This window comes from Acipenser ruthenus, chromosome 3, assembly GCF_902713425.1.
Source record: "Acipenser ruthenus chromosome 3, fAciRut3.2 maternal haplotype, whole genome shotgun sequence".
NCBI classification, from domain to species: domain Eukaryota; kingdom Metazoa; phylum Chordata; class Actinopteri; order Acipenseriformes; family Acipenseridae; genus Acipenser; species Acipenser ruthenus.
Window position 1 is genome coordinate 92,883,592 of NC_081191.1, and position 25,458 is coordinate 92,909,049.

General features: G+C 42.0%; 2 protein-coding genes across 3 annotated transcripts in view; both read left to right on the top strand.

The window, feature by feature from the left end:
- Positions 1-20,673, top strand: part of oxsr1b (oxidative stress responsive kinase 1b) — a 74,300-nt gene extending 53,627 nt beyond the window's left edge. For both annotated transcript variants that reach the window (XM_059018791.1, XM_059018787.1), the window contains 9 exons: positions 564-629; positions 3,917-4,039; positions 9,090-9,125; positions 9,320-9,487; positions 11,568-11,644; positions 12,969-13,021; positions 13,192-13,260; positions 14,009-14,073; positions 14,802-20,673. In XM_059018791.1, the coding sequence (XP_058874774.1) occupies positions 564-629; positions 3,917-4,039; positions 9,090-9,125; positions 9,320-9,487; positions 11,568-11,644; positions 12,969-13,021; positions 13,192-13,260; positions 14,009-14,073; positions 14,802-14,876 (732 nt within the window). In that variant the 3' untranslated portion in view covers positions 14,877-20,673. The remainder of the gene's footprint in view (positions 1-563; positions 630-3,916; positions 4,040-9,089; positions 9,126-9,319; positions 9,488-11,567; positions 11,645-12,968; positions 13,022-13,191; positions 13,261-14,008; positions 14,074-14,801) is intronic.
- Positions 20,674-21,573: 900 nt separating this feature from the next.
- LOC117394572 (solute carrier family 22 member 13-like) lies at positions 21,574-24,313 on the top strand. The gene is made up of 4 exons (XM_059021006.1): positions 21,574-21,817; positions 23,031-23,244; positions 23,985-24,099; positions 24,194-24,313. Exons 1-4 carry the CDS (start codon positions 21,574-21,576, stop codon positions 24,311-24,313), a joined length of 693 nt encoding a protein of 230 aa, XP_058876989.1.
- Positions 24,314-25,458: the final 1,145 nt, after the last annotated feature.

The following is a 25,458-nucleotide window of genomic DNA, read 5'->3' on the forward strand; positions in this document are numbered from 1 at the left end:
GGGTTCACTTACTTTTTCACATACCCTGAATCTTAATTACTCATTGTTTGTCTAATTCATACATCATTTTGTTTCAAAAGACATGGAATTGGTTAATATAAACCCTATTGGATTTTTAAGAAAAGACTGGTTTTGATTTAAGAAGGCTATCATGGCAAAACTATGGAATTTCTATAATTATCATTGGGGTTCACAAACTTTTTTCTCGGCACTGTATTTACAAAGTATTGCCCTGTAAGAGCAGGTCTCATTGGGAATGCAATTTCATGGTAATTCATGGCATGCAGTCGAGTGATTAGAAATGCAGTGCTTTTATTATTATTATTATTATTATTATTATTAATATTATTATTATTATATATTGATTGATGTGCTTTGGTGCATTTTAGAGTGTTATTTTGCTAAATTCTATTCTGTTTAGTACAGTACTGTAACTACATTTTTTATATTGATTATCATGATGAAATTATATCGGTATTATAACAAAAAATAAAAGCTTGCTTTATGTCAGTCACTGTAAATGCCTGCTTGTTTGTTTATTTTATTATTTTTTTTAATTTTAGAACAAAGAATTTTTACAAGAAAGGCTGCTGCAACGGGCGCCCACGATAATAGAAAGATCTAAAAAGGTAAAACCCTTTTTTATTATTCTCTGGAAGTCTGAACTGTAGTTGGCTTATACCTCCATGCCCTGCAGCAGCTCACGTTTCATACATTTTATACATCTCTTGCTTAAACTGCCAGTAAAACACAAACTGGAAATGAAATTCCTAGAATCTGTTTTTTCCTAATTTAACCCCCTTTAATCCGGTCAGGTACATAAGGAATTGAGCTTCTTCTTCAAACGGGTTCTTCTTGTAATAGAATTGAGTGCTTGTTCAAACAGGTTCTTGTAATAGAATTGAGCGCTTGTTCAAACAGGTTCTTCTTGTAATAGAATTGAGCGCTTGTTCAAACAGGTTCTTGTAATAGAATTGAGCGCTTGTTCAAACAGGTTCTTCTTGTAATAGAATTGAGCGCTTGTTCAAACGGGTTCTTCTTGTAATAGAATTGAGCGCTTGTTCAAACAGGTTCTTGTAATAGAATTGAGCGCTTCTTCAAACAGGTTCTTCTTGTAATAGAATTGAGCGCTTGTTCAAACAGGTTCTTGTAATAGAATTGAGCGCTTGTTCAAACAGGTTCTTCTTGTAATAGAATTGAGCGCTTGTTCAAACGGGTTCTTCTTGTAATAGAATTGAGCGCTTGTTCAAACAGGTTCTTGTAATAGAATTGAGTGCTTCTTCAAACGGGTTCTTGTAATAGAATTGAGCGCTTCTTCAAACAGGTTCTTGTAATAGAATTGAGCGCTTCTTCAAACAGGTTCTTCTTGTAATAGAATTGAGCGCTTCTTCAAACAGGTTTTGTAATAGAATTGAGCACTTCTTCAAACAGGTTCTTGTAATAGAATTGAGCGCTTGTTCAAACGGGTTCTTCTTGTAATAGAATTGAGCGCTTCTTCAAACGGGTTCTTGTAATAGAATTGAGCGCTTGTTCAAACGGGTTCTTGTAATAGAATTGAGCGCTTGTTCAAACGGGTTCTTCTTGTAATAGAATTGAGCGCTTCTTCAAACGGGTTCTTGTAATAGAATTGAGCGCTTCTTCAAACGGGTTCTTGTAATAGAATTGAGCGCTTGTTCAAATGGGTTCTTCTTGTAATAGAATTGAGCGCTTCTTCAAACGGGTTCTTGTAATAGAATTGAACGCTTGTTCAAACGGGTTCTTGTAATAGAATTGAGCGCTTGTTCAAACAGGTTCTTCTTGTAATAGAATTGAGCGCTTGTTCAAACAGGTTCTTGTAATAGAATTGAGTGCTTCTTCAAACGGGTTCTTGTAATAGAATTGAGCGCTTCTTCAAACAGGTTCTTGTAATAGAATTGAGCGCTTCTTCAAACAGGTTCTTCTTGTAATAGAATTGAGCGCTTCTTCAAACAGGTTTTGTACTAGAATTGAGCACTTCTTCAAACAGGTTCTTCTTGTAATAGAATTGAGCGCTTGTTCAAACGGGTTCTTCTTGTAATAGAATTGAGCGCTTGTTCAAACAGGTTCTTGTAATAGAATTGAGCGCTTCTTCAAACAGGTTCTTCTTGTAATAGAATTGAGCGCTTGTTCAAACAGGTTCTTGTAATAGAATTGAGCGCTTGTTCAAACAGGTTCTTCTTGTAATAGAATTGAGCGCTTGTTCAAACGGGTTCTTCTTGTAATAGAATTGAGCGCTTGTTCAAACAGGTTCTTGTAATAGAATTGAGTGCTTCTTCAAACGGGTTCTTGTAATAGAATTGAGCGCTTCTTCAAACAGGTTCTTGTAATAGAATTGAGCGCTTCTTCAAACAGGTTCTTCTTGTAATAGAATTGAGCGCTTCTTCAAACAGGTTTTGTAATAGAATTGAGCACTTCTTCAAACAGGTTCTTGTAATAGAATTGAGCGCTTGTTCAAACGGGTTCTTCTTGTAATAGAATTGAGCGCTTCTTCAAACGGGTTCTTGTAATAGAATTGAGCGCTTGTTCAAACGGGTTCTTGTAATAGAATTGAGCGCTTGTTCAAACGGGTTCTTCTTGTAATAGAATTGAGCGCTTCTTCAAACGGGTTCTTGTAATAGAATTGAGCGCTTCTTCAAACGGGTTCTCGTAATAGAATTGAGCGCTTGTTCAAATGGGTTCTTCTTGTAATAGAATTGAGCGCTTCTTCAAACGGGTTCTTGTAATAGAATTGAACGCTTGTTCAAACGGGTTCTTGTAATAGAATTGAGCGCTTGTTCAAACAGGTTCTTCTTGTAATAGAATTGAGCGCTTGTTCAAACAGGTTCTTGTAATAGAATTGAGTGCTTCTTCAAACGGGTTCTTGTAATAGAATTGAGCGCTTCTTCAAACAGGTTCTTGTAATAGAATTGAGCGCTTCTTCAAACAGGTTCTTCTTGTAATAGAATTGAGCGCTTCTTCAAACAGGTTTTGTAATAGAATTGAGCACTTCTTCAAACAGGTTCTTGTAATAGAATTGAGCGCTTGTTCAAACGGGTTCTTCTTGTAATAGAATTGAGCGCTTCTTCAAACGGGTTCTTGTAATAGAATTGAGCGCTTCTTCAAACGGGTTCTTGTAATAGAATTGAGCGCTTGTTCAAACGGGTTCTTCTTGTAATAGAATTGAGCGCTTCTTCAAACGGGTTCTTGTAATAGAATTGAGCGCTTCTTCAAACGGGTTCTTGTAATAGAATTGAGCGCTTGTTCAAATGGGTTCTTCTTGTAATAGAATTGAGCGCTTCTTCAAACGGGTTCTTGTAATAGAATTGAACGCTTGTTCAAACGGGTTCTTGTAATAGAATTGAGCGCTTGTTCAAACAGGTTCTTCTTGTAATAGAATTGAGCGCTTCTTCAAACAGGTTCTTGTAATAGAATTGAGCGCTTCTTCAAACAGGTTCTTCTTGTAATAGAATTGAGCGCTTCTTCAAACAGGTTCTTGTAGTAGAATTGAGCGCTTCTTCAAACGGGTTCTTGTAAAGGGTTAAAGCAGAAAAGAACATAATAGAAGGTTTGGTGTGTATTGGACTTCTTTACTATTACCATTAACAACAGCTGCAATAACGTGTGACCCTCTCACCCCTTATAAAAGTGTACCATATTAAAAGCATAGCTTTGGGATGTTCGAGATGGCATTGCACATGTTTACCATATTAAAAGCATAGCTTTGGGATGTCCGAGACGGCATTGCACATGTTTACCATATTAAAAGCATAGCTTTGGGATGTCTGAGACGGCATTGCACATTTTATTTGTGCTTTGGTCCAAGCCAATCGGAGCACTTGGTGATTCGTGGGCAGATTCAGATATATTTCCAGGGGATCACACCCTACTGTATTTGATTCCCTTCATTTCCTTTGTGAAGGTGCGGAGGGTGCCAGGCTCCAGTGGGCGGCTTCACAAGACGGAGGACGGGGAGTGGGAGTGGAGTGATGACGAGCTGGACGAGGAGAGTGAGGAGGGGAAAGCTGCCGTCGCACAGTTAAGGGTGAGTGTGGAGAAAGCATGTCCAGTATCCAGCGCTGAGCATCCACAGAGAAGGCAGGCTTGAGGTATTGTGAGTCTCAGGAGCCAGACCATCCTGAGGAGGCTGGATGTCAAGTTATCCTTCTGATAAAGAAACGCCTTAGTATGTTAAAGGCTTTAGATTGACCTTGAAGCCAAGAAGCAGTGCAGAGCAAGAGACATGAAGTGAAGAATAATATCTTCAAAAACTCTGTGGTTCTGAAATCTCTTCCTCTTCTATTTAATCATTTGTGTGATTGTCTCTAACTGGCCTTTGAGCTATAATCACTGCTGGCTATGTGGATTGTACAGTAAAAGTGACTGGGCTATGTGGATTGTACAGAAAATGAGACTGGGCTATGTGGATTGTACAGTAAATGAGACTGGGCTATGTGGATTCTACAGTAAATGAGACTGGGCTATGTGGATTGTACAGAAAATGAGACTGGGCTATGTGGATTGTACAGTAAATGAGACTGGGCTATGTGGATTGTACAGTAAATGAGACTGGGCTATGTGGATTGTACAGTAAATGAGACTGGGCTATGTGGATTGTACAGTAAATGAGACTGGGCTATGTGGATTGTACAGTAAATGAGACTGGGCTATGTGGATTCTACAGTAAATGAGACTGGGCTATGTGGATTGTACAGTAAATGAGACTGGGCTGTGTGGATTGTACAGTAAATGAGACTGGGCTATGTGGATTGTACAGTAAATGAGACTGGGCTATGTGGATTCTACAGTAAATGAGACTGGGCTATGTGGATTGTACAGTAAATGAGACTGGGCTGTGTGGATTGTACAGTAAATGAGACTGGGCTATGTGGATTGTACAGTAAATGAGACTGGGCTATGTGGATTCTACAGTAAATGAGACTGGGCTATGTGGATTGTACAGTAAATGAGACTGGGCTGTGTGGATTGTACAGTAAATGAGACTGGGCTATGTGGATTGTACAGTAAATGAGACTGGGCTATGTGGATTGTACAGTAAATGACTCCCTCCAGTAGATGAGGTCTCTCATGAATGAGACTGGGCTGCAATTAGCAGTCCCCAATCTGCAGTGAATATAACTCAAAAGCAAATCTAGGGAAAGATGATTTAAATTTCAGCACTGGAGAAGTCGTCGGAGTGCTGGACTCTTGTATTATACAGAGGTCATTAATTATAAATATATTTACTCTTTATCAAGGGGTAACTCTCCAGGGAAGCTCACAGACTGTACCATGACTTCTAAATTATTATAAATCAAAAAATAAAAGAGAAAAAGAAATGCAGTAGAAGCTGTACCAAATATGGATTCATATTTTGTGAAATGTTATTGAGCAAATGCTCTATGCTACAGATTGTTTTAAAGTCTTGTATCTATCCCCCCCCCCACTTCTTTTAAAGGACCAGCAGCCAAAGGCAGTAAGCGGCACTAAGCGCCAAGTCCGGTTTTCACTGCCCCACGAGCAGCCTCCACAAAGGGTCGTTGTGTTTTACAAATACAGATGGCATTCCCTTAACAAGGAACGGGCTCCATTTGGAGTGAGAGCAAAGGGGGGTGCAGCCAGAAGGGGTTTATCTGGGCAAGGGGTTACTGGACATTTCAATCGCTCTTAAAAAGGAAAACTGATTTCTTCGTTTTTGTAACTTTAGATTTCCTCTAATCTTTCACACATTCAAAAGTAGATATCGCTAGAAAATAAATGGAGTTTGAAGTAGCTGAGCAGATGTTTCATCTCCGCACCTTCTTGTTTAGATTGTTTTGATTGTTAGAAATGAGCTTTTCTAAAGAACGTACAAGGACCAGATGTTTAACTTCATCACTCCTGCAACAAAAAAAACTGTCCTGTTTTTTATTCGTTACATTTATAGGACCCCAGGATAAGTCTTAATATATTATTATTATTATTATTATTATTATTATTATTATTATTATTATTATTATTAAATGTTAATTTCGGCGAATTATTTTCAGCGCACTGTTCTACAGCACAAAGCGAGCAATGCGGTTCACACGCTCAGCTTTCCCCAGTGTGAGGACACTGGTTTCATATTGCTAGCTGAAGAGTAACCACCACTTTAAGTATGATTCTGTTACTAAATACAAACCTGTCTGTGTAAAGTACAGCGAAAACCAAATCAGCTTGTGATGAAAGCTCACTCGTTCCCCGAAGCATAAACAGCAACCCGTTTAAAGTTTGTGTTGAGCGGGGGGCGTTCCTGGAGGCCATCTGTATTTACTATCATTGTAGATTTGTATATGCACTCTACTGCCAGGGATTCACTAACTGCCTTTCTGAGCCTAGCAAGTAATCAGGAGAATGCAACCTGGGCATCTGCTGCTATTTATAAGTCCTTAACATCACTTTTCACTACAAATGATGCCCAACAGGAAATTAATATGCATAACCCGCATCACAGTTTTATAGACTCGGATCCAAGACCATTATTCAGTTACTGCTAATACTGTTCAGTAATCAGATTCTTCAGGGAAGGGCTGGAAATCTGCAGCAAAATCTGTTCTCCCAGAAATGCACAGTCATCCTTTTTGAGAAACAACTGAAAATGATATGCATCCCAGAGATGCTGCTGTGTTACAGAAGACTAGGTGATGCTGGCAGTGCCATGTGCAGAACAAATGAATCGGTCATGTAATACAGGGGGGCAACCATGGTCCTGGAGAGCCACAGTCCTGCAGGTATCTTTAAATCATCAGTGGCTAAAGACCTGGGAAAGTCTGCGTTGAACTCAGGTGGAGCGTAAACCAGAAGACCCTGCGGCTCTCCAGGACCAGGGTTGGCCACCCTGGTAATACAGTCCCAAGTTTGTGCTACATAACACCATTGTTTCCAATTATTTGTCCAAGCCCTGTAGCTCTTTTAAATCTTTAAAATGTTTAAAATCTTTAAAAAGGATATTAATTCTGCAAAAGTTACAAACATTGCTGATCAATGAACACACTTTAGCAAAGTTACAAACATGGTTGATCAATGAACACACTTTAGCCCACATATTTAATGTTCTGTTTTACGTTGAAATGCACTGTACTGTTAAAGCCCTGTAAATGTCCCATGCAGGTTGATGAATTAGTCTAATGATTCTTTATAACAGCTGACATTACCTTTCAGCATCTTCAGTTTAAAATAAGCTTCAATGAAGAGTCTGCTTTTTCCTTTACCCTTTTATAGTCATTGACTGTGAGATGATTGTAGCACTGCATTAGGCACAAGCACTCCTTACAGACATCCCCTTACTTGAACAGATGAAGATGACTTGCCTTCATCTGCAGAACAAATACCAAGCCTGTTCCTTTGGATCTCTGCCCCGTCACATCCTCTCTGGTTTAACAGGCTCTCAGGCCAGGGGGTTCATGCTAAGGGGCTTGGGACTGTAATGTTTACACTTTGTGACAGAACATTTCTTAGACATTGAGTAACACTGTATACAACAGCCATCTTTGCTGGCATCTCAGACCAATTTTACTAAATGTGTTTCTATCGTCTGCGGAAGGCAAATATTCCCAGGCATGCAGCCCAGTCCTCTACATGCCCAACCCAACCCAGTCAATGCTTCACCCTCTACCCAGGCTGCAGCCCCGACAACAGGCTAGTGAACGGCTCACCCACATTGGCTAGAATTGTACAGGGCATTTGTGACACACATGTTGAATTCACGTCATGCATTTGATACTGACCTACCTTTTTGATTATTTTCTTGACTGTGAGATATGTATATTAGAAACACACCTTGTAAAGGAAGAACACACAATCTATTGTGCATTGTTTTAACATTATTGGAACCAAGCTTCTCTAGCTGTAGGAACCCTGTGCAGTTCAACACTAATCCAAGCCTGTAGGAACCCTGTGCAGTTCAACACTAATCCAAGCCTGTAGGAATCCTGTGCAGTTTAACACTAATCCAAGCCTGTAGGAACCCTGTGCAGTTCAACACTAATTGAAGCCTTTAGGAACCATGTGCAGTTCAACACTAATCCAAGCCTGTAGGAATCCTGTGCAGTTTAACACTAATCCAAGCCTGTAAGAATCCTGTGCAGTTCAACACTAATCCAAGCCTGTAGGAATCCTGTGCAGTTTAACACTAATCCAAGCCTGTAGGAACCCCGTGCAGTTCAACACTAATCCAGGCCTGTTGGAACCGTGTGCAGTTCAACACTAATCGAAGCCTGTAGGAACCCTGTGCAGTTCAACACTAATCCAAGCCTGTAGGAACCCTGTGCAGTTCAACACTAATTGAAGCCTTTAGGAACCCTGTGCAGTTCAACACTAATCCAAGCCTGTAGGAATCCTGTGCAGTTTAACACTAATCCAAGCCTGTAAGAATCCTGTGCAGTTCAACACTAATCGAAGCCTGTAGGAACCCTGTGCAGTTCAACACTAATCCAAGCCTGTAAGACTCCTGTGCAGTTTAACACTAATCCAAGCCTGTAGGAACCCTGTGCAGTTCAACACTAATCGAAGCCTGTAGGAACCCTGTGCAGTTCAACACTAATCCAAGCCTGTAGGAACCCTGTGCAGTTCAACACTAATCCAAGCCTGTAAGAATCCTGTGCAGTTTAACACTAATCCAAGCCTGTAGGAACCCTGTGCAGTTTAACACTAATCCAAGCCTGTAGGAACCCTGTGCAGTTCAACACTAATCCAGGCCTTTAGGAACCCTGTGCAGTTCAACACTAATCCAAGCCTGTAGGAACCCTGTGCAGTTCAACACTAATCGAAGCCTGTAGGAACCCTGTGCAGTTCAACACTAATCCAAGCCTCTTTAGCTGTAGGAACCCTGTGCAGTTCAACACTAATCCAAGCCTGTAGGAACCCTGTGTAGTTCAACACTAATCCAGGCCTTTAGGAACCCTGTGGAGTTCAACACTAATCCAAGCCTGTAGGAACCCTGTGCAGTTCAACACTAATCCAAGCCTGTAGGAACCCTGTGCAGTTCAACACTAATTTACTTCTCTGTAAACCACCACAGCAGAGTTTCAGCTGGAATAATAACCTTTTTTTTTCTTTTTCTTCCTATTTTTCAGTCACCCAGAGTGAAAGAGGGTTCACAAAACTCAGTGGTGAGTCAGAAAAATAATTTGTTAATTAAACATACTGTATTTCTTTGTATAAGATGGTACAGTTGCTGTATTGTTCTTCCTAAAAAATTGCATTTAATGTCTGAATTTGACTGTTTCCTAGTACAGCTGGTTTGTAGACCAATATCCGGTAAAATGGCATACGTCTCCTTGCATCATTTTTTTTTTGTTTCTAGGACTTTCCACCAACAGAGCCTACAAGTAGTCACCTTCAGCCTTCAGGGCAAGGGCCGGCCCAACTACCTCAGCCTTCAGTCCAGGCCGCTGCACAGGCCCTCCCAGCCAACGCTCCACCTGCTGCCCAGACTGCAGCCCCCACACCAGGCCAGGCAGCTGCTCCTCAGGTGCAGTTTCCTGTTCGTTTAGCTCACTGCTGCTGACAGGTGGCTGCGTGAGGACACCCAGGACCCATCAACACTTTATTATTTTATTAACTAAAATCTACGAATGTCAAGCTGAAAATAGACCTGCCGTACTGCATAGAGACTGTTAGTCAAAAATAATCTTTCCACTGTGTGGAGGGTCTGAATGCTAAAGATTGGCTTTAATGAGTATGCTGCCAAACTGCTCAGCAAGACGCTGCTTAAAGATGTTTATTGCTGCATAAGACCCCAGACCTTTTTTAAATAAGTCAGTTTGCCTGTAAGAAGTGATGTGATACAGCAGGTAACTTCACTAACATGGAGTTGAATTGGAAGCGAGTCCATGTGCTCCCGTAACCCTGACGATCCATGTGCTCCCGTAACCCTGACGATCCATGTGCTCCCGTAACCCTGACGATCCATGTGCTCCCGTAACCCTGACGATCCATGTGCTTCCGTCACCCTGACGATCCATGTGCTCCGGTCACCCTGACGATCCATGTGCTCCCGTCACCCTGACGATCCATGTGCTCCCGTCACCCTGACGATCCATGTGCTCCCGTCACCCTGACGATCCATGTGCTCCCGTCACCCTGACGATCCATGTGCTCCCGTCACCCTGACGATCCATGTGCTCCCGTCACCCTGACGATCCATGTGCTCCCGTCACCCTGACGATCCATGTGCTCCCGTCACCCTGACGATCCATGTGCTCCCGTCACCCTGACGATCCATGTGCTCCCGTCACCCTGACGATCCATGTGCTCCCGTCACCCTGACGATCCATGTGCTCCCGTCACCCTGACGATCCATGTGCTTCCGTAAGTGGTGACAATGAGGGGCAGGCTGTGGAGGAAGAGTAACCCAGCAAGGAGCAGTTTGATTGGAGAAATTAAAAGGAATGTCTTGTATTAGGCAGTAAAAAACAAACAAGCAAGCAAGCAAGATTTTAAAAGATAAAAGTAAAAAAGAGACCACCGCCAAGGTTTCTAAATCATGTCTTATTACTGCTTAAACTTGCAGTTAATGAAGCCCAACCGAAGGTACGCAGTTATGCAGCGCTCCAGATAAGCTGTGTACTGGATGTTTTACGCATTGAAACAATACGAATTATTATTTGTTTATTTAGCAGACACCTTTATCCAAGACGACTTACAGAGACTAGGGTGTGTGAACTATGCAGGAGGTTAAGTGACTTGCTCTGGGTCACACAGCGAGTCAGTGAGTGAGCCGGGATTTGAACCGGGGACCTCCTGGTTACAAGCCCTTTTCTTTGACCACGCATGATATTTAAATGGAATGCGTAAAGAACACGCACAGCAATTCTGCAAAACAGCTTAAGCCCACATCTTATCAATCTTCTTGTACTATGCTGGTTCCCGGCCTCTCAGTGGTCAGTTGTGAATGTACTGCATGCGGTAGCTAGAGAATGGATCATAGGAATGCTGGGATAGCTCATTGTAGCTGGCCTGGGAATGGGCAGAAACACGGAACCAGTAAGTCCAGGTTTTCAGTACAGCTTTTTTTTTTTTTTAAGCGTATGGTTTAATCCACTCACTTGCAATGCGTGTTTGTGATTGGTGAATACGCGTTTGGATTCTGGATTTCTCTGCGCTGTCTTAGCCCCCTCAACCTAAGCTACCAATTTACATATCTGTCAACCAAATTTTTGGAAGGTAAATCTATATAATAAATACAGCTTTCTGTGTTTGGAGAGTCATGATGCTTCATATCGCTATAGCAAGGCTTTTTGTTAAGTATATTCCAGCTGCAGCATTCTGTTTCTGTGTGGATTTGCTTCTCAGCCATGGTGCTTGTGGTTAATAAAGCAAATAAAATGCAAGGCTGTAGTTCATGCATAGCCTGTAAGTTAGCATTGAAGTATGTACCGTATTGAAAGCACTCATGACTGCAAGGGAGTGTGCATTTCACTCACATAGTGTCTGAATTGGAGAGTAAATTACTCAATGACCCCAAAACTGTTTTCGGAGTGCTGGTTATAGAAACAAATAAAGCTGCTTCCCTTGATGGCTTTTTTCATCAAGTCTGTTCCCTTTCACAGGTGCACCCTGCTGCTCCCTCTCCTGCCCCAGCATACGATGCTACGCAATCACCCATCAGTCTGGTATTGAGGTTAAGGTAAGTTTCAAATGGGCTTGCATTACATTTCCTCTACAGCACAGTGTTTGGTGTATTGGCCACTACTGATCTAGATGGAATGTCACGGTTTGACAGTTTATACTTTTGTTTACCACCAGAGGGCAGCAATAGCACATTTTGTTTTGGCAGCACCAATACTATTTCTCAGCTGTTCTGACCTGTATAAAGGTGGCTTGTAGAATAAATAAATAAACTACATTGCTGAATGAAATCAGGACTGAATGAGGACCTGCCTTTTGTGCTCCAGTAATATATATATATAATGTATGTATATATTACTGGCCAAAAGTTTTGCATCACCTAGAATTTTAGTATTGAGACATTAATTAAAAAAAAAAAAAAAACTATGAACATAATTTAACATAATTTTATTGACTCAAAGAAACTACAAAATTATGCAATTTTGCAAACATCTACCAGACACCATAATAGTAGTACAGTATTTTATGTATGTAATTCAATATGTTAACGTAACATTATTCAGCAGGTTTCATTTAATAATAATAATAATAATAACTTTATGAAGCAAAATAGCACTGGTGTCTGGAGGCACTCTGTGCAAGTCTTACTGCTACAAGCTGATTGGCAGTGCACATCACCTCATCACAGAGCAGCACTCTCACCTGTCTCTCTCATTGGCAGTGCACATCACCTCATCACAGAGCAGCACTCTCACCTGTCATTCTCATTGGCTGAGCACCTCATCACAGAGCAGCACTCTCACCTGTCTCTCTCATTGGCAGTGCACCTCACCTCATCACAGAGCAGCACTCTCACCTGTCTCTCTCATTGGCAGTGCACATCACCTCATCACAGAGCAGCACCCTCACCTGTCTCTCTCATTGGCTGAGCACCTCATCACAGAGCAGCACTCTCACCTGTCTCTCTCATTGGCAGTGCACATCACCTCATCACAGAGCAGCACCCTCACCTGTCTCTCTCATTGGCTGAGCACCTCATCACAGAGCAGCACTCTCACCTGTCTCTCTCATTGGCAGTGCACCTCATCACAGAGCAGCACCCTCACCTGCCTCTCTCATTGGCAGTGCACATCACCTCATCACAGAGCAGCACTCTCACCTGTCTCTCTCATTGGCTGAGCACCTCATCACAGAGCAGCACCCTCACCTGTCTCTCTCATTGGCTGAGCACCTCATCACAGAGCAGCACTCTCACCTGTCTCTCTCATTGGCTGAGCACCTCATCACCAGCACCTCATCACCTCATCTCTCTCCTTGGTATTATGTATCTCCTCTCTAAACAGAGCAGCACTGAACTCACTTGTCACTCTCATGTCTTACAGGAATTTAAAGAAGGAGCTGAATGACATTCGATTTGAATTCATGCCTGGGAGAGGTAACTTCAATTTAGTTAATTTTATAAAGTGTCTTTCATGTCACAGTAGCATCTCAAAGCGCTTTACATGTTGCTTCAAACAGAAAGAAGAATGCAATCACAAGAGTAGTCAAAATTACAAAGTAATAAGAACAATAAATAATAATGAAAATGATTGCGATTCTCTTCAGATACCGCTGATGGAGTTTCCCAAGAGCTGGTTTCTGCCGGGCTGGTGGATGGAAGAGATGTAGTAATAGGTGGGTGAACTCAGAAGATGCACAATGTGTACCTGGACAAAGATATCACAGCAGCAGCTCTGCGTTACTAGCTGTACACAGTGGGGCTTGAATTACCAAACCGTATTGGTTACTTAACGTTTTGCAAATCAACAGTTTGTTGTTCAATGTAGAAATACAGGCTGGCAGAGCAGAAGTTGAGTAGAAACTGAGTGGGATTGTGTTTGTGGGGTACAGGGGTGTTCTTTACCTCACTTGGGTATTCAGAGATTATTGGACGTTTCTGATAAAAAGGGTTTATTGAATGCTATTTGTCTGTGCTTCCCTTATTCTTGAATGTAATGTATTAAAAAATAATTACATTTCTTCTTCAGATTATCCCCGATTGCACACTCATACTGAAAGGTCTTAAGCTGAGGGAACACAAAGCCACTTCAGGAATGGTGACTTGAAACCTGGTTCCAGGAGACCTAGTTTGAGGCAACTTTGCTGCATCAAACCCCAAGTCTCCCCTGGTGTGCCATGCAGTGGCTTGAAACCTAGTCTCCTGAAACCAAGTTCCAAGCCACAAAGTGGCTTCATGTTCCCTCAGCTTTAGGGTGGTGTCTTCAGACAACACCCTACAGAATAATGTTGTTGGGGCAAGTTTGGTAACCATTATAGTTTCTTAAACTTGAATGAAAACAATTCAAATTAGGCATTGATCGTTTGAAGACCTGGAGTCATTTTAGTGAATATTGGATAAAGATAACGTCCTCTTTCGTTTCAGTTGCTGCTAATTTGCAGAAAATTGTTGATGAGCCACAGACAACGCGATCAGTCACTTTTAAACTGGTAAGTGGACAAAACAGGCACGTGTTCCTTCTACCCCAAGACTGACTGGAGAAATAAGCATCCCATTAAGAGGGCTCATACACTGTGTAGCTTTCTTCATTTTTGGTGTTTAGTTTTGAAGAGCAAACAAAATCTTGTGACTCATGCACTGCTAGAGTATTTATTTTGGTCTTCACTGTTCCTGGGGTAGTGTTAGTGTATCTGTTTTTGTGTGCCTGTAGAAGCACAAATGTTCCGTGTCAAATCAGTACAAAGGGGTCCCCCAGTGGCTCCCCTGGTAAAGGCATGGCTGTATGGTGTGCAGGGTGAGTAATACATTCAGGGGAGTGCAGGGGTCCCTGAGAGTCTCCCCTGGTAAAGGTTGGCCACATGGTGTGCAGTTGGAGTAAAAGGGAGTGTCACATTGGCTCTGCCACGCCTGTGAGTTAGGAGCTGCCTAGTGAGCTCAGACGGACACCTGCACGGCTGGTCTTTGTCCTCCAGAGGGCGGTAGCTCTCTGACATCCGCTCTCGAGTTCCTGGGTGTAAAAGAGGAAGCTGGCTTGGTCGTGGGATCGGAGGACTCCCACTGAACCTTCAGTTCTCCCCAGCTGTGTGGGGAATTTCTGTGAGGGGAAAAATAATTGATTATTCTAAATTGGGGAGAAAATCTGGGGTAAAATAATTGAGCACTCGAAAATCAAGTCAGTACTAAGCACTTTTTTGTTTTTTTTCTCTTGTATCCATAGGCCTCTGGAGTTGAAGTCTCTGAAATTCCAGACGATGTTAAACTTATGGGATTTGCACATCTCAGCATTAGTTAAACTGCTCTAACAGGGACATGACTTGCCTAAAAAAAAGAAAAAAAAAAAGACACTCCTGTGCTTATTCCTTACTTTTTATTGGCCTAATGAAAACCACTATTGCCAAAGAAAATTCTAAAAACGCTGCCACCCCATACGATTCGAAACGTCGCTTTGTAACTAAGAAGATGTGTTTGTAATGCAACTAATAGGAATCACACTAAAATGTTTACAGTGTATGTATGTTTGGAATGAAGCAATCGTCAACATCCACCCACCCACCCAGAGCTTTTCCGCTTTTATTTCACATGCAATCTTGTCCTGCTAATGTAAACATGCCTTCTGTTAAACAGTACTACTGAATACACAGCTGGGACCCCACTGTAGTACTGAACCCTACCTGTACAATGGGTGTGCTTTCAGTTATTAACTTTAAGCTGTCCTTTAGGAAACCCAATCAATCCACACCTTGTAACAGGGACACCTCACATCTTTCTATGTACTCGTTTTGTGATGCACTCAGTAAGCAGTGTGCATTAACTAGCTGTGTATCTAGGGCTGTTCCGTTAGCAAGCATCAGCACATTCAAACTGCAGTGGAATAGCTGAGTAAAGCAGCCAGGCGGTTCCAGTATTGCAGTCCAGAGTAGAAAGGATGCACAGCCACCCCTCATCAGAAAGGAGTCCTGTTTAGAGGACTTGCTTATTAATTTATTTGCAGGCAACACAGTTGTGATAAGGACATTGCATTACAGTGGATCTCAGCAGTTAGTTTCATTTTTATTTTTGGCTCTGGTAGTTTTGGGTCATTTATGATTTTTGATTATAGGAGGGTCTATATATGTTTGTTTCCTTTTAAGAATAAACGTGGATCTGGTGGGATATATATGTAGTGCCCTTTATACTATACACTTATCTTGCTCATTCATATGTACCAGTATATTTCTCAAAAACAAAGAATTTTAGGAAAAATCTTTTGTAGCAAACGTTTTGCTTTTGTGGATGAGGAAAAAGTTACAAGAAATAGATGTCTACACTTTATTTATTTCTGCAATTTGTTTTTTGCAAAACTCTAAAAATGCTAATTCAAAAGTATTCATACCCTGACAAGGAAAATGAAATTAATAGCTAGTTGAGGCACCTTTAGCAATAATAACCTCTTTTAAACTATTAGGATATTTGTCAATGAGCTTTTGGCACAATTCTTTAGTAATTTTTGACCATTCTTCAACGCAGAATTGTTCCAGTTCATTCAAATTCTGAGGACTTCTCTTGTGCACAGCCTTCTTCAACTCATACCAAAGATTCTCAATCGGATTTAGATCGGGACTTTGACTTGATTTTATTCTTCTTTAACCATTCTGAAGTAGATTTTGATGTGAGTTTTGGTTCGTTGTTGTGTTGGAACGTCCAGTTGCGCTTTAAACCAAATTTTGTAGCGGAGGGTTTCAGATGATTGGCTAATATCATTTGGTATGCTATGGAATTCATTTTACCATGTATTGGAAGTTTCCTGTGCCGTTAGAGGAAAGTGAGCCCCATAGAATGATATTACGTCATCCACAAAAGCAAAACTTTTGCTACAAAAGATTTTTCCTATAATGCTTTGTTTTCGAGAAATTCCTGGAAATTATAAATTTCCATTGGGGTAAGTAAACTTGTGCCCTAAAGCTGCACATATATATGTATGCGACCCTTTCAATCCACATGTCTGTATCAGTGGTATACTGTAATTGAAGCAGTCTTATTTTTATGCTATTTTGCCAGAAATTTGGTAGGGGGAAAAAAAGTGCCCATTTACTTTTTATTTAGACTGTTACCAAAAGCTCAGTATGTGTGCCTTTAAGGATTTTGAAGTTGACTTTACGGTCCGGCTCACTGTGTGGTATTCACTGGTAAAGATGCATCTAAAGCCCCTTTCACACTGGCATGATCTACTGGCTACGCAATTTCACACTGCTTTTGATAAAGCTGGGTTGACCTGGGTGACAGACACAAGTACACAATGCGCGTATCGATGCCCCGGAAGCAGCTTGTTACAGGTGCTTCCATCCAAGCTTCTCTGGATTGAACCATCGGTCCAAATGTTGATTAGAGCAAATGTGACTTCATCCCTGCTGTAGTCTGGCTCATGCTGTGTCTCAAGCAAAAAAAATATGGCTAAACAGAATAAACAGAAATGTTCTTTGTGGAAGTGAAACCTTCACGCAGGTGTGGCTGTTTGTTATTGCATCGGCTCATGAACGGCCGTCAAGCATTTTGTCTCGCTCAACCCGGGTCAAAGCGTGTCGACCCACATCCTGAGGTGGGTCGCTGTGACCCGGGTTAACCGACCCAGGTGCGTGGTTTCACACTACGCAGAATTGTGACCCGGTTAGCCAGAACCCAGGTCTGGACCCGGGTAGGAGTGCCAGTGTGAAAGGGGTTATATTCTGCTGTATACCCTGATCATATTCAAGCAGTGCAAAACCTTGGAGGACTCCATTCGAGCTATCAAGGAAACAAAGTCCCACACTCTATAGTGTCAGAATAAAGCTATCAATAGGCAAAGCTTTTTCATTTGTTATTGTATTAGGTTTCTTAGACTAGTGGGGCCTGCCAATGGGATCACTCAGCACTTCTGTGATCATTAATAATCCTGTGCACCAGGACAGTAATCAAAGCATGCATTATAGAGCCACTGGAATATAATGACAAACCAGGCTTTTATTTATGTAGTGTTTCCTTTTAATCTCCTGGCAGCATAGAAACCCCTTCTGACCGCACTGGGATACAAATGCCACACGATCCATCATCACTCCCTCGTCCGCTTGTTAGTTTATGGAATGTAGTCGTGTCTTTGATTTGAATTCCTTAACAGGAGGATTCATAAGAACTTCACTACTTTTAGTATGTAAATAATTTGGTGTTGATTTTTTTTTATACGGGGTGTTTCACAGTTGGCCTTTGTATCTTAATTTTTTTCCTCCAAAAATAAGGTAAAGCTGTAGCAATTTAGAATAAAGAACATGAGCAGGCATTCAATAACTGCAGCAGCTGTGCTATTACTCCTAGAAGAGCATTTCTATGAAACACATCGCGGTACCTGATGACATTACCATGGTAACACTGTGGCTACAGACATGCCCAGCGGTTACACACTAATCCACCAATAGCTAGCAGGTAAAAGCAGAAGCTATTATCCACGGTTACGTAATGGCCTGTAATGTAAAGTGCGACCCCTAAACGCTGTGTAAGGAAACGGGAATTTATATATATTAAAAACAGCAGGTACAGGTATGATCATGAGCAACAGGGTTCAATCTAGAAGTTGTCGGTCTTATATATTTTGTATTACAGTACATATTTTGTTGAGCCCCACATTTAAGCCACATGCATTATGGTTTTAATGCCAGGATATGCAACGCTGAAAGGCAAAGCTGTTTTATGTTAAATTTAAAGGCAACCCCTTGCATGACAATGTAGCTTGTCTGTAATATAATAGCTGAGTAGAAGAGAGGGAGTGCTGCACTTTTCAAACTCCTCCCCTATGCCCAGTGCACACAGACATAGGTGTTTGTTTTTGTGGGTTAAAAACGAGTGTAATTATGCTTCATATGCTGTGTTTTCAATCTGGAAGGACAAACACGGCAAGTTTTAAAGCGTGTTGTTTTCTGAAGTTTTGTCCAACATATTCTAAAGAATTTTATAATGAAGCCTTCGGTTTTAGCTCCCTCGATATGACAGACAAAGCATTTGAACACAAGAGCGCTTGAGAGAAAGTGTCTTCAAAGAGAGAAAATGCTTTGATTTGTGAGGAATTCCGGGCAGAATCCTCAACTGACACGACCCATTGTCCTCAGCCAGGGGTTGAAATGAAGCGACCGATTCAGATATTGTGTCAACTGGACTGACTAATCCAGTTTCTGCATTATAAATAACTAGGCCCCTCTTAGCTGATCAGAGAACTCTAGATTCACAGATAGCACTAATCGATATTTTACCGTAAGCAGTTCTCTTGCACCAAAATAATTACCAGATCCAAATTCTGTGACAGGCCTGTATCAATTGTCAAAAAGAATGACACTTAAAATTGGTATCCAAATATGTATACTCCTCCATTCTTTCAACTAAAGGAGTGATTAGACGTTAGGGGGGGGGGGACAACCTTTATCTTGACGAGCATTAAAACCCAGTCACTTGGCATATTGGTTGGATGACAAACACTCACCCAGGTGTTGGGAGAGAGTCTATATGCAATCATTTAAAATTAATTTTCTTATCTCTCTTATCAAGCTGCAATCAGACACCTCATTTCCTATTCATTCTATCTGGATTTCTAGTACGTCAGAGCCATAATAACAGTGCTCTCATTCAGTTAATAATAAAGTGCTTACGATTGGTGTGTCTGACTTGAATTGGAGATCACGATCCAAGGGTGGTGGTGTCATACTCAAGAATAATGATAGTCTATGAAAGAACATGAAACATCTGTGGCACAGCATTGAAATGAGATGCCAGTGCTTTAAATACAAGCACATTGCACACTGCACACTGCTTCCCTGTATTTACACTGATCTCAGTCTAGGATCTTGTAATCTGTCAGCTTCATTCTGTGAACCCTTTCCATTTTAGAAGAGCTACAGCAGCCCTAACTACATTCTGGGGATGTGTTCATGAAGCAGGTGTATCTCTTAGTTCTTGTATGAGAAAGAAAGAACGTATTCAGCATACCTGCAAGTTAACAATTTCACAGTTTCTGTACTGACCAGCACGCACACTCTGGATTGAACCCTGAAACAATCAGCTGCATGGTATTATGTGTGTATGTATGTATGTAGTATTATTATTATTATATTTTTAAACGATAAGTAGCTAAGATTTTAAAATCCAATTCCCCCCCTTACTCTAACCAGTATAATTCACAGTACAGCCCCCCTATTGATAAGTTGAACTTGTACATGTTACATTATACATACAATGGTACAGAGAAGCCTTCCCCTCTATGCTGGTCTGTATGAACTGGAGCCCCCTCCCCTCCCATGCTCTCCTCCACGCTGGTCTGTATGAACTGGAGCCCCCTCCCCTCCCATGCTCTCCTCCACGCTGGTCTGTATGAACTGGAGCCCCCTCCCATGCTCTCCTCCACGCTGGTCTGTATGAACTGGAGCCCCCTCCCCTCCCATGCTCTCCTCCACGCTGGTCTGTATGAACTGGAGCCCCCTCCCCTCCCATGCTCTCCTCCACGCTGGTCTGTATGAACTGGAGCCCCCTCCCCTCCCATGCTCTCCTCCACGCTGGTCTGTATGAACTGGAGCCCCCTCCCATGCTCTCCTCCACGCTGGTCTGTATGAACTGGAGCCCCCTCCCCTCCCATGCTCTCCTCCATGCTGGTCTGTATGATCTGGAGCCCCCTCCCATGCAGGTTGGCATGTAGTACCATGTGATTTAAACTGGAGAGGAACTCCTTCTATCCAGCAAAGACAGTGTGGAGGACCAGACTTGAGAGGTGGTTTCTCTCTAGGGCTGTACCTTCAAATACTGAAGCAAATGTACAATTCCGGCAGCACAGTCAGGGACATTTTAAACATGGTACCGAGGCGAATGAAGAGTAGGTTTTAAAGCCTTAGATACGACACTCAACTGTAATCAATGAACTGTCCCTAACAGTGAAGGAGCAATGGGACAGAGTACCCTTACACATAACTGTGTGTGTAGTAGATTCAGCACAAAGGAGTACAATATTCTAGGTGTGTTTTTCTTTTTTTTCGTCCTTTGGTTTTGGATTGAAATGCATGTTTCTCTAATTGGTTTTAATCAATAAAGAATAAGATTATCAATTGAGTCTGTGGCTGTTGTTTGTCATTTGGACGAGGACTATCTGAACAAGGTCGTTTTGTTCAGTGTTGGAATATGTTTGAAAAAAAAACCTTTGAACTGTAAGAATCACTAAAATGCACATTTATACAAAGTGCATGCAGAAGCAATGGGAAGAGATTGGCGTTGCTGGCTCATTCCTGGTTACTTTCAAGTAACTGAAAATCATGTACATATACACCAATATTAGAATCCTTTCAAAATTAGAATTGAGCTCAAAAACATGTTTGTTCTGCTAATGAGCGTTCTAAACTAAGATTAATTTGCAGTATAAGGTCCAGAAAATAGTTAACTAATCCTATTAATTCAGGTATTAAAGGTTGCTTTTTGGACTTTACCTTTGTTGTAAAACTCCGAAGGAGTCTGGGAGATTTCCCAGGGAAGCAAGCCTCTCTGTGTCGTGCTAAAACCTGCTTTATTCTTATTTTTGTTGCCAGTATCACATAGAAACAATATTGTGCTCTGCAGTACATTACACAGCAATAGGTCATGAAGTGGAAGCTCTGCAGTACATTACACAGCAATAGGTCATGAAGTGGATGCTCTGCAGTACATTACACAGCAATAGGTCATGAAGTGGATGCTCTGCAGTACATTACACAGCAATAGGTCATGAAGTGGATGCTCTGCAGTACATTACACAGCAATAGGTCATGAAGTGGATGCTCTGCAGTACATTACACAGCAATAGGCCGTGGAATCGAAGCCTTGAACAAACGGACAAGAAAGCTGCAGTTAAAAGCGCTGGTGCGCACTGTTATTAACAAACTAAACACACAAACAAACACAGGAACAAATGAGAAGGTACAAGGGCCAAAATAAAAGAAAAAAAAATGCTGCTAGTGGCAATGCTGGCAGCGGAAATGCTGACAGCTGTGTGGGGCACTCCAGCAGCGGAAATCCTGGCTCCTCCAGACGGGCAGCCAACAGTGCTGACAGCAGTGCGGGGCACTCAGACAACAGCAACACCACCCATGGGAATGCTGGCAGTGACAATGCTGACAGCAGAAATGCTGGCTCCTCTAGATGTGCAGCCAGCAGGGGCTGGGCACTCCAGTCGTGGCAACGCTGGTAATGGCAACGCTGGCAGCAGAAACAGATGCCAAGGTGCGCTGGAGACAGCGGGGCTTCTCCCTGTAGCATTGGAGATGGCATCGGCTCCTCCCCTGTTGGCAATGGAGATGGCAGCAGCTCCTCCCTCTCTGGCTCTGGAGTTGGCACCGACACCTTGGCTCGCCTCTAGGAACGTCCACTCCTCCCCTTCTTCCTCTCACCCTGAAGGGGACAGCACACCGTATAGTGCCTGAGCTCTCCACAGACGAAGCACCGTCTCAGGTGACTTGGGACAGAGGGGCCCGTCTCTGGCTTTCAGGCTGGCAGCTGGTGTTGGGCCTTTAGGTGGAGCCACTCATCGGGGGACTCGACCTCATCCTTGTGGTAAGCTTCCATGAAGCAGGGGTCTTCGTAGGGGCACTCTTCTCTTCGCACCACGGAGCCCCTTCAGCTTGCCGCCGCCGTTGCTCATCGTGCCATTTTTTATTAAAGTCCATGATAAATTATATTATCATTATATTATTATTTTAAACTGCAGTCCTGCTCTGAGTCTCCAGGGGGGCGCTATCCCACTTCTGACACGAAATGTAACAGGATAGCGTCAATAATGAGACTCGGACAAGAAAGCTGCAGTTAAAATTGCTGGTGTGCACAGTTATTAACAAAATAAAAACACAAACAAACACAGGAACAAAGGAGAAGGTACAAGGGCCTAAACACACAGTTAAACAAAAACAATTCCTCAGAGAATACTGTATATATCTTTGTAAAGTCATTTGTAGAGTTGTCCTTCCTGTAATAACATGTTTATAACATGTAATGCCTAGTTGGTGATCTTTTCTTTTCAGTTGTACATAGCACTATAAAAAGCCTTCATATCTCTTGCTATGTGCTTCTGTACATAGTTCTTGTTCTGGGCTGGGGTATTTTAATCATGATGTAATGACCTAAAGACAGCTCAGCTGAGTGATTGCAGTGTGCTAATGAAGTTTTCTTCTTGCTCACAGAATTGGTCGCCGGCCTGTCGTCCTCCTCTCAATATGTCTGCAATTTGCATCTGGGATTGCTGCTGCATTTTCACCAAATATTTATGTCTACATCTCCCTTCATTTTGTTGTTGGCACTACCATATCCGGGCTAATGATCAATGTTTTTGTGTTGGGCAAAGGGGATTTATTTTCTTTAAACATTGATGTGTTTGAAAAAAAACAAAGACAACACTGTATAATCCAGCACCCTGTGTAATCCAGCACATTGTATAATCCAGCACCCTGTACACATTGCGAGCTGCTTGTTCTTCATTTATTTGTAGGCACGGAGTGGTATGGAATCTCCAAGCGTTCCTTTTCCATCATCCTCACCCACGCTGCCTTTTCAGTGGGGCTGATGGTTCTGGCTGGCATGGCATACGCTGTTCGAGAGTGGAGGACACTGCAACTTGGGCTGTCTGTTCCGTTAGCACTCACTGGCATTTTCTTCTGGTAAGAAGGCTCTAGGTAATGATGTACTGGGAATGATGGAGAACACAAGCTTAAGAGTGGATTCAGAGAACATGTATTTGCATGTTCTTAGTTATGTATTTAACTGGGAGATTTACCCATTGAGACAAGCCTAATTTACAAGGGGGTCCTGGAAAACAGTACAAAAACAATTGCAAGGTACAGACAACACAGTAAAAACATGTGTGATTCAAACGTCATCAGCAGCACACAGAGATCTAAGACTAAAATAATTAAATCATATCTATTTGTGAATGTGGACTGAGGGAGATGCATTGGCAGGAGGTTCTAAGCAATTCAAATTCCATCCTCATACTATGATGGAAACAATCCCACATCTTCAGGAGTTGATATGTAAAAGATAATTCTCCTGTACGTGTTAGAATCCTTGGAAGAGCCAGATTAATATAATTTACCAGATTCTACCAGAGCAATCAAATAAGGAGGTTGTGAAGTGCTCTGTGTGTCGCTATATGGTTCTGAAGTGCTCTGTGTGTCGCTATATGGTTCTGAAGTGCTCTGTGTGTCGCTATACGGTTCTGAAGTGCTCTGTGTGTCGCTGTTCGGTTCTGAAGTGCTCTGTGTGTCGCTATAAGGTTCTGAAGTGCTCTGTGTCTCGCTGTACGGTTCTGAAGTGCTCTGTGTCTCGCTGTATGGTTCTGAAGTGCTCTTTGTGTCACTGTACGGTTCTGAAGTGCTCTGTGTGTTGTTATATTCAACAGCATTCTTCCTGAATCAGCCCGCTGGCTTCTGACCCAAGGAAAGCAGGAGGAAGCGAAGAAGCTGATCCTAAAAGCTGTGAATAAACGCACAGTGCCAGAGACCCTGCTTCACCAGGTAACATGTTATTTTGGTCTAATTTTAGAATTGGTTTCTTTATAGAACAACTGATTGTGTTATTAAACTGATTCATTGTTTTTGTTTTCTTAAGATGGAAGGTGAGAAGTCAGGCAAGACCGGAAGTGTATTGGATCTGTTCAGAATACCCCGTCTGAGGAGAATCACACTAATCATGTCCTATATCTGGTATGAGCTAACTTACTGTATATGACAGAACTGCACACCAGTAACTTACTGTCTATCAATGATCAGCAGATCAGTAACTTGCTGTATATCAATGAATAGCAGATCAATAACTTACTGTCTACCAATGAACTGCAGATCAATAATTTACTGTCTATCACAGAACTGCAAATCAATAACTTAATGTCTATCTATGAGTAGCAGATCAATAACTTTTTGTGTGCCAGGTTCGTGACCAGTCTTGTGTACTATGGACTGGGCCTCAATGTCGGTAATTTCGGGCTGAATATTTATTTGACCCAGTTTATTTTTGGCTTGGTGGGGATATGCATGCATTGGATCAGTCCCTCTCCTGGAGAACTTCGGCAGGAGGAAATGTCAGGGTGCTGTCCTGCTCTTGGGCGGGACAGCTTGTCTTCTCATTATAGCCATATAGGTCAAATATTATCATTAGACACAACAATGTAGCACCGAGTTATAAACAGAAATCAGATAATGATCAGCTACCTAATGTTCCTGGAGAAAGCTCAGGTACAGAGATGGTCTGTCGTCAGGAGAGGATTCAGGTACAGAGATGGTCTGTCATCAGGAGAGGATTCAGGTGGCTTTTCTCACTCGCACTCTCAAGTGCCTGTCTTATATATCTTGCCTAACTGTGTGTGTGTGAAGCTGAACTTTGTGAACTCTGCTTACACTCTGTTTTCCTAATAATATCTAAACACAATCAATGTATTAACAGTTACAATGTTGTTCCAGACTCGGAATAGACATCTCTTCTTCACAAGGTCCAATGTACCCCACTTTATCAATTCCTTGTTCCTCTGTGTCCTGGGTTGGCTGAGATTGAAAACATCCTTTCACCTTGCAGCTGTGCTGGAGCACAGTGTTCTCAAGTGTGCTCAATGTGTGTTTAACCTTCACCAACCCCTACACTCCCACTTCTACAGCTTGTTGCACATACAGTGCATCGGCTATCAGTAGTGGCTAGCATGTTCAGTGCTGTGATTGCTTTATCTTCTGTCATCTTTGCCAAGATCGAAACTTGGCCAGTGGTTAAAGATTGGTGAGTTCAGACCAAACTGATGACAAAAAACCATCTTAAATGAAACAAGAGACCTATATACATCCCCATGTGTCATCTTACTCCATGTCACTCAAGCAATTAATACAGAA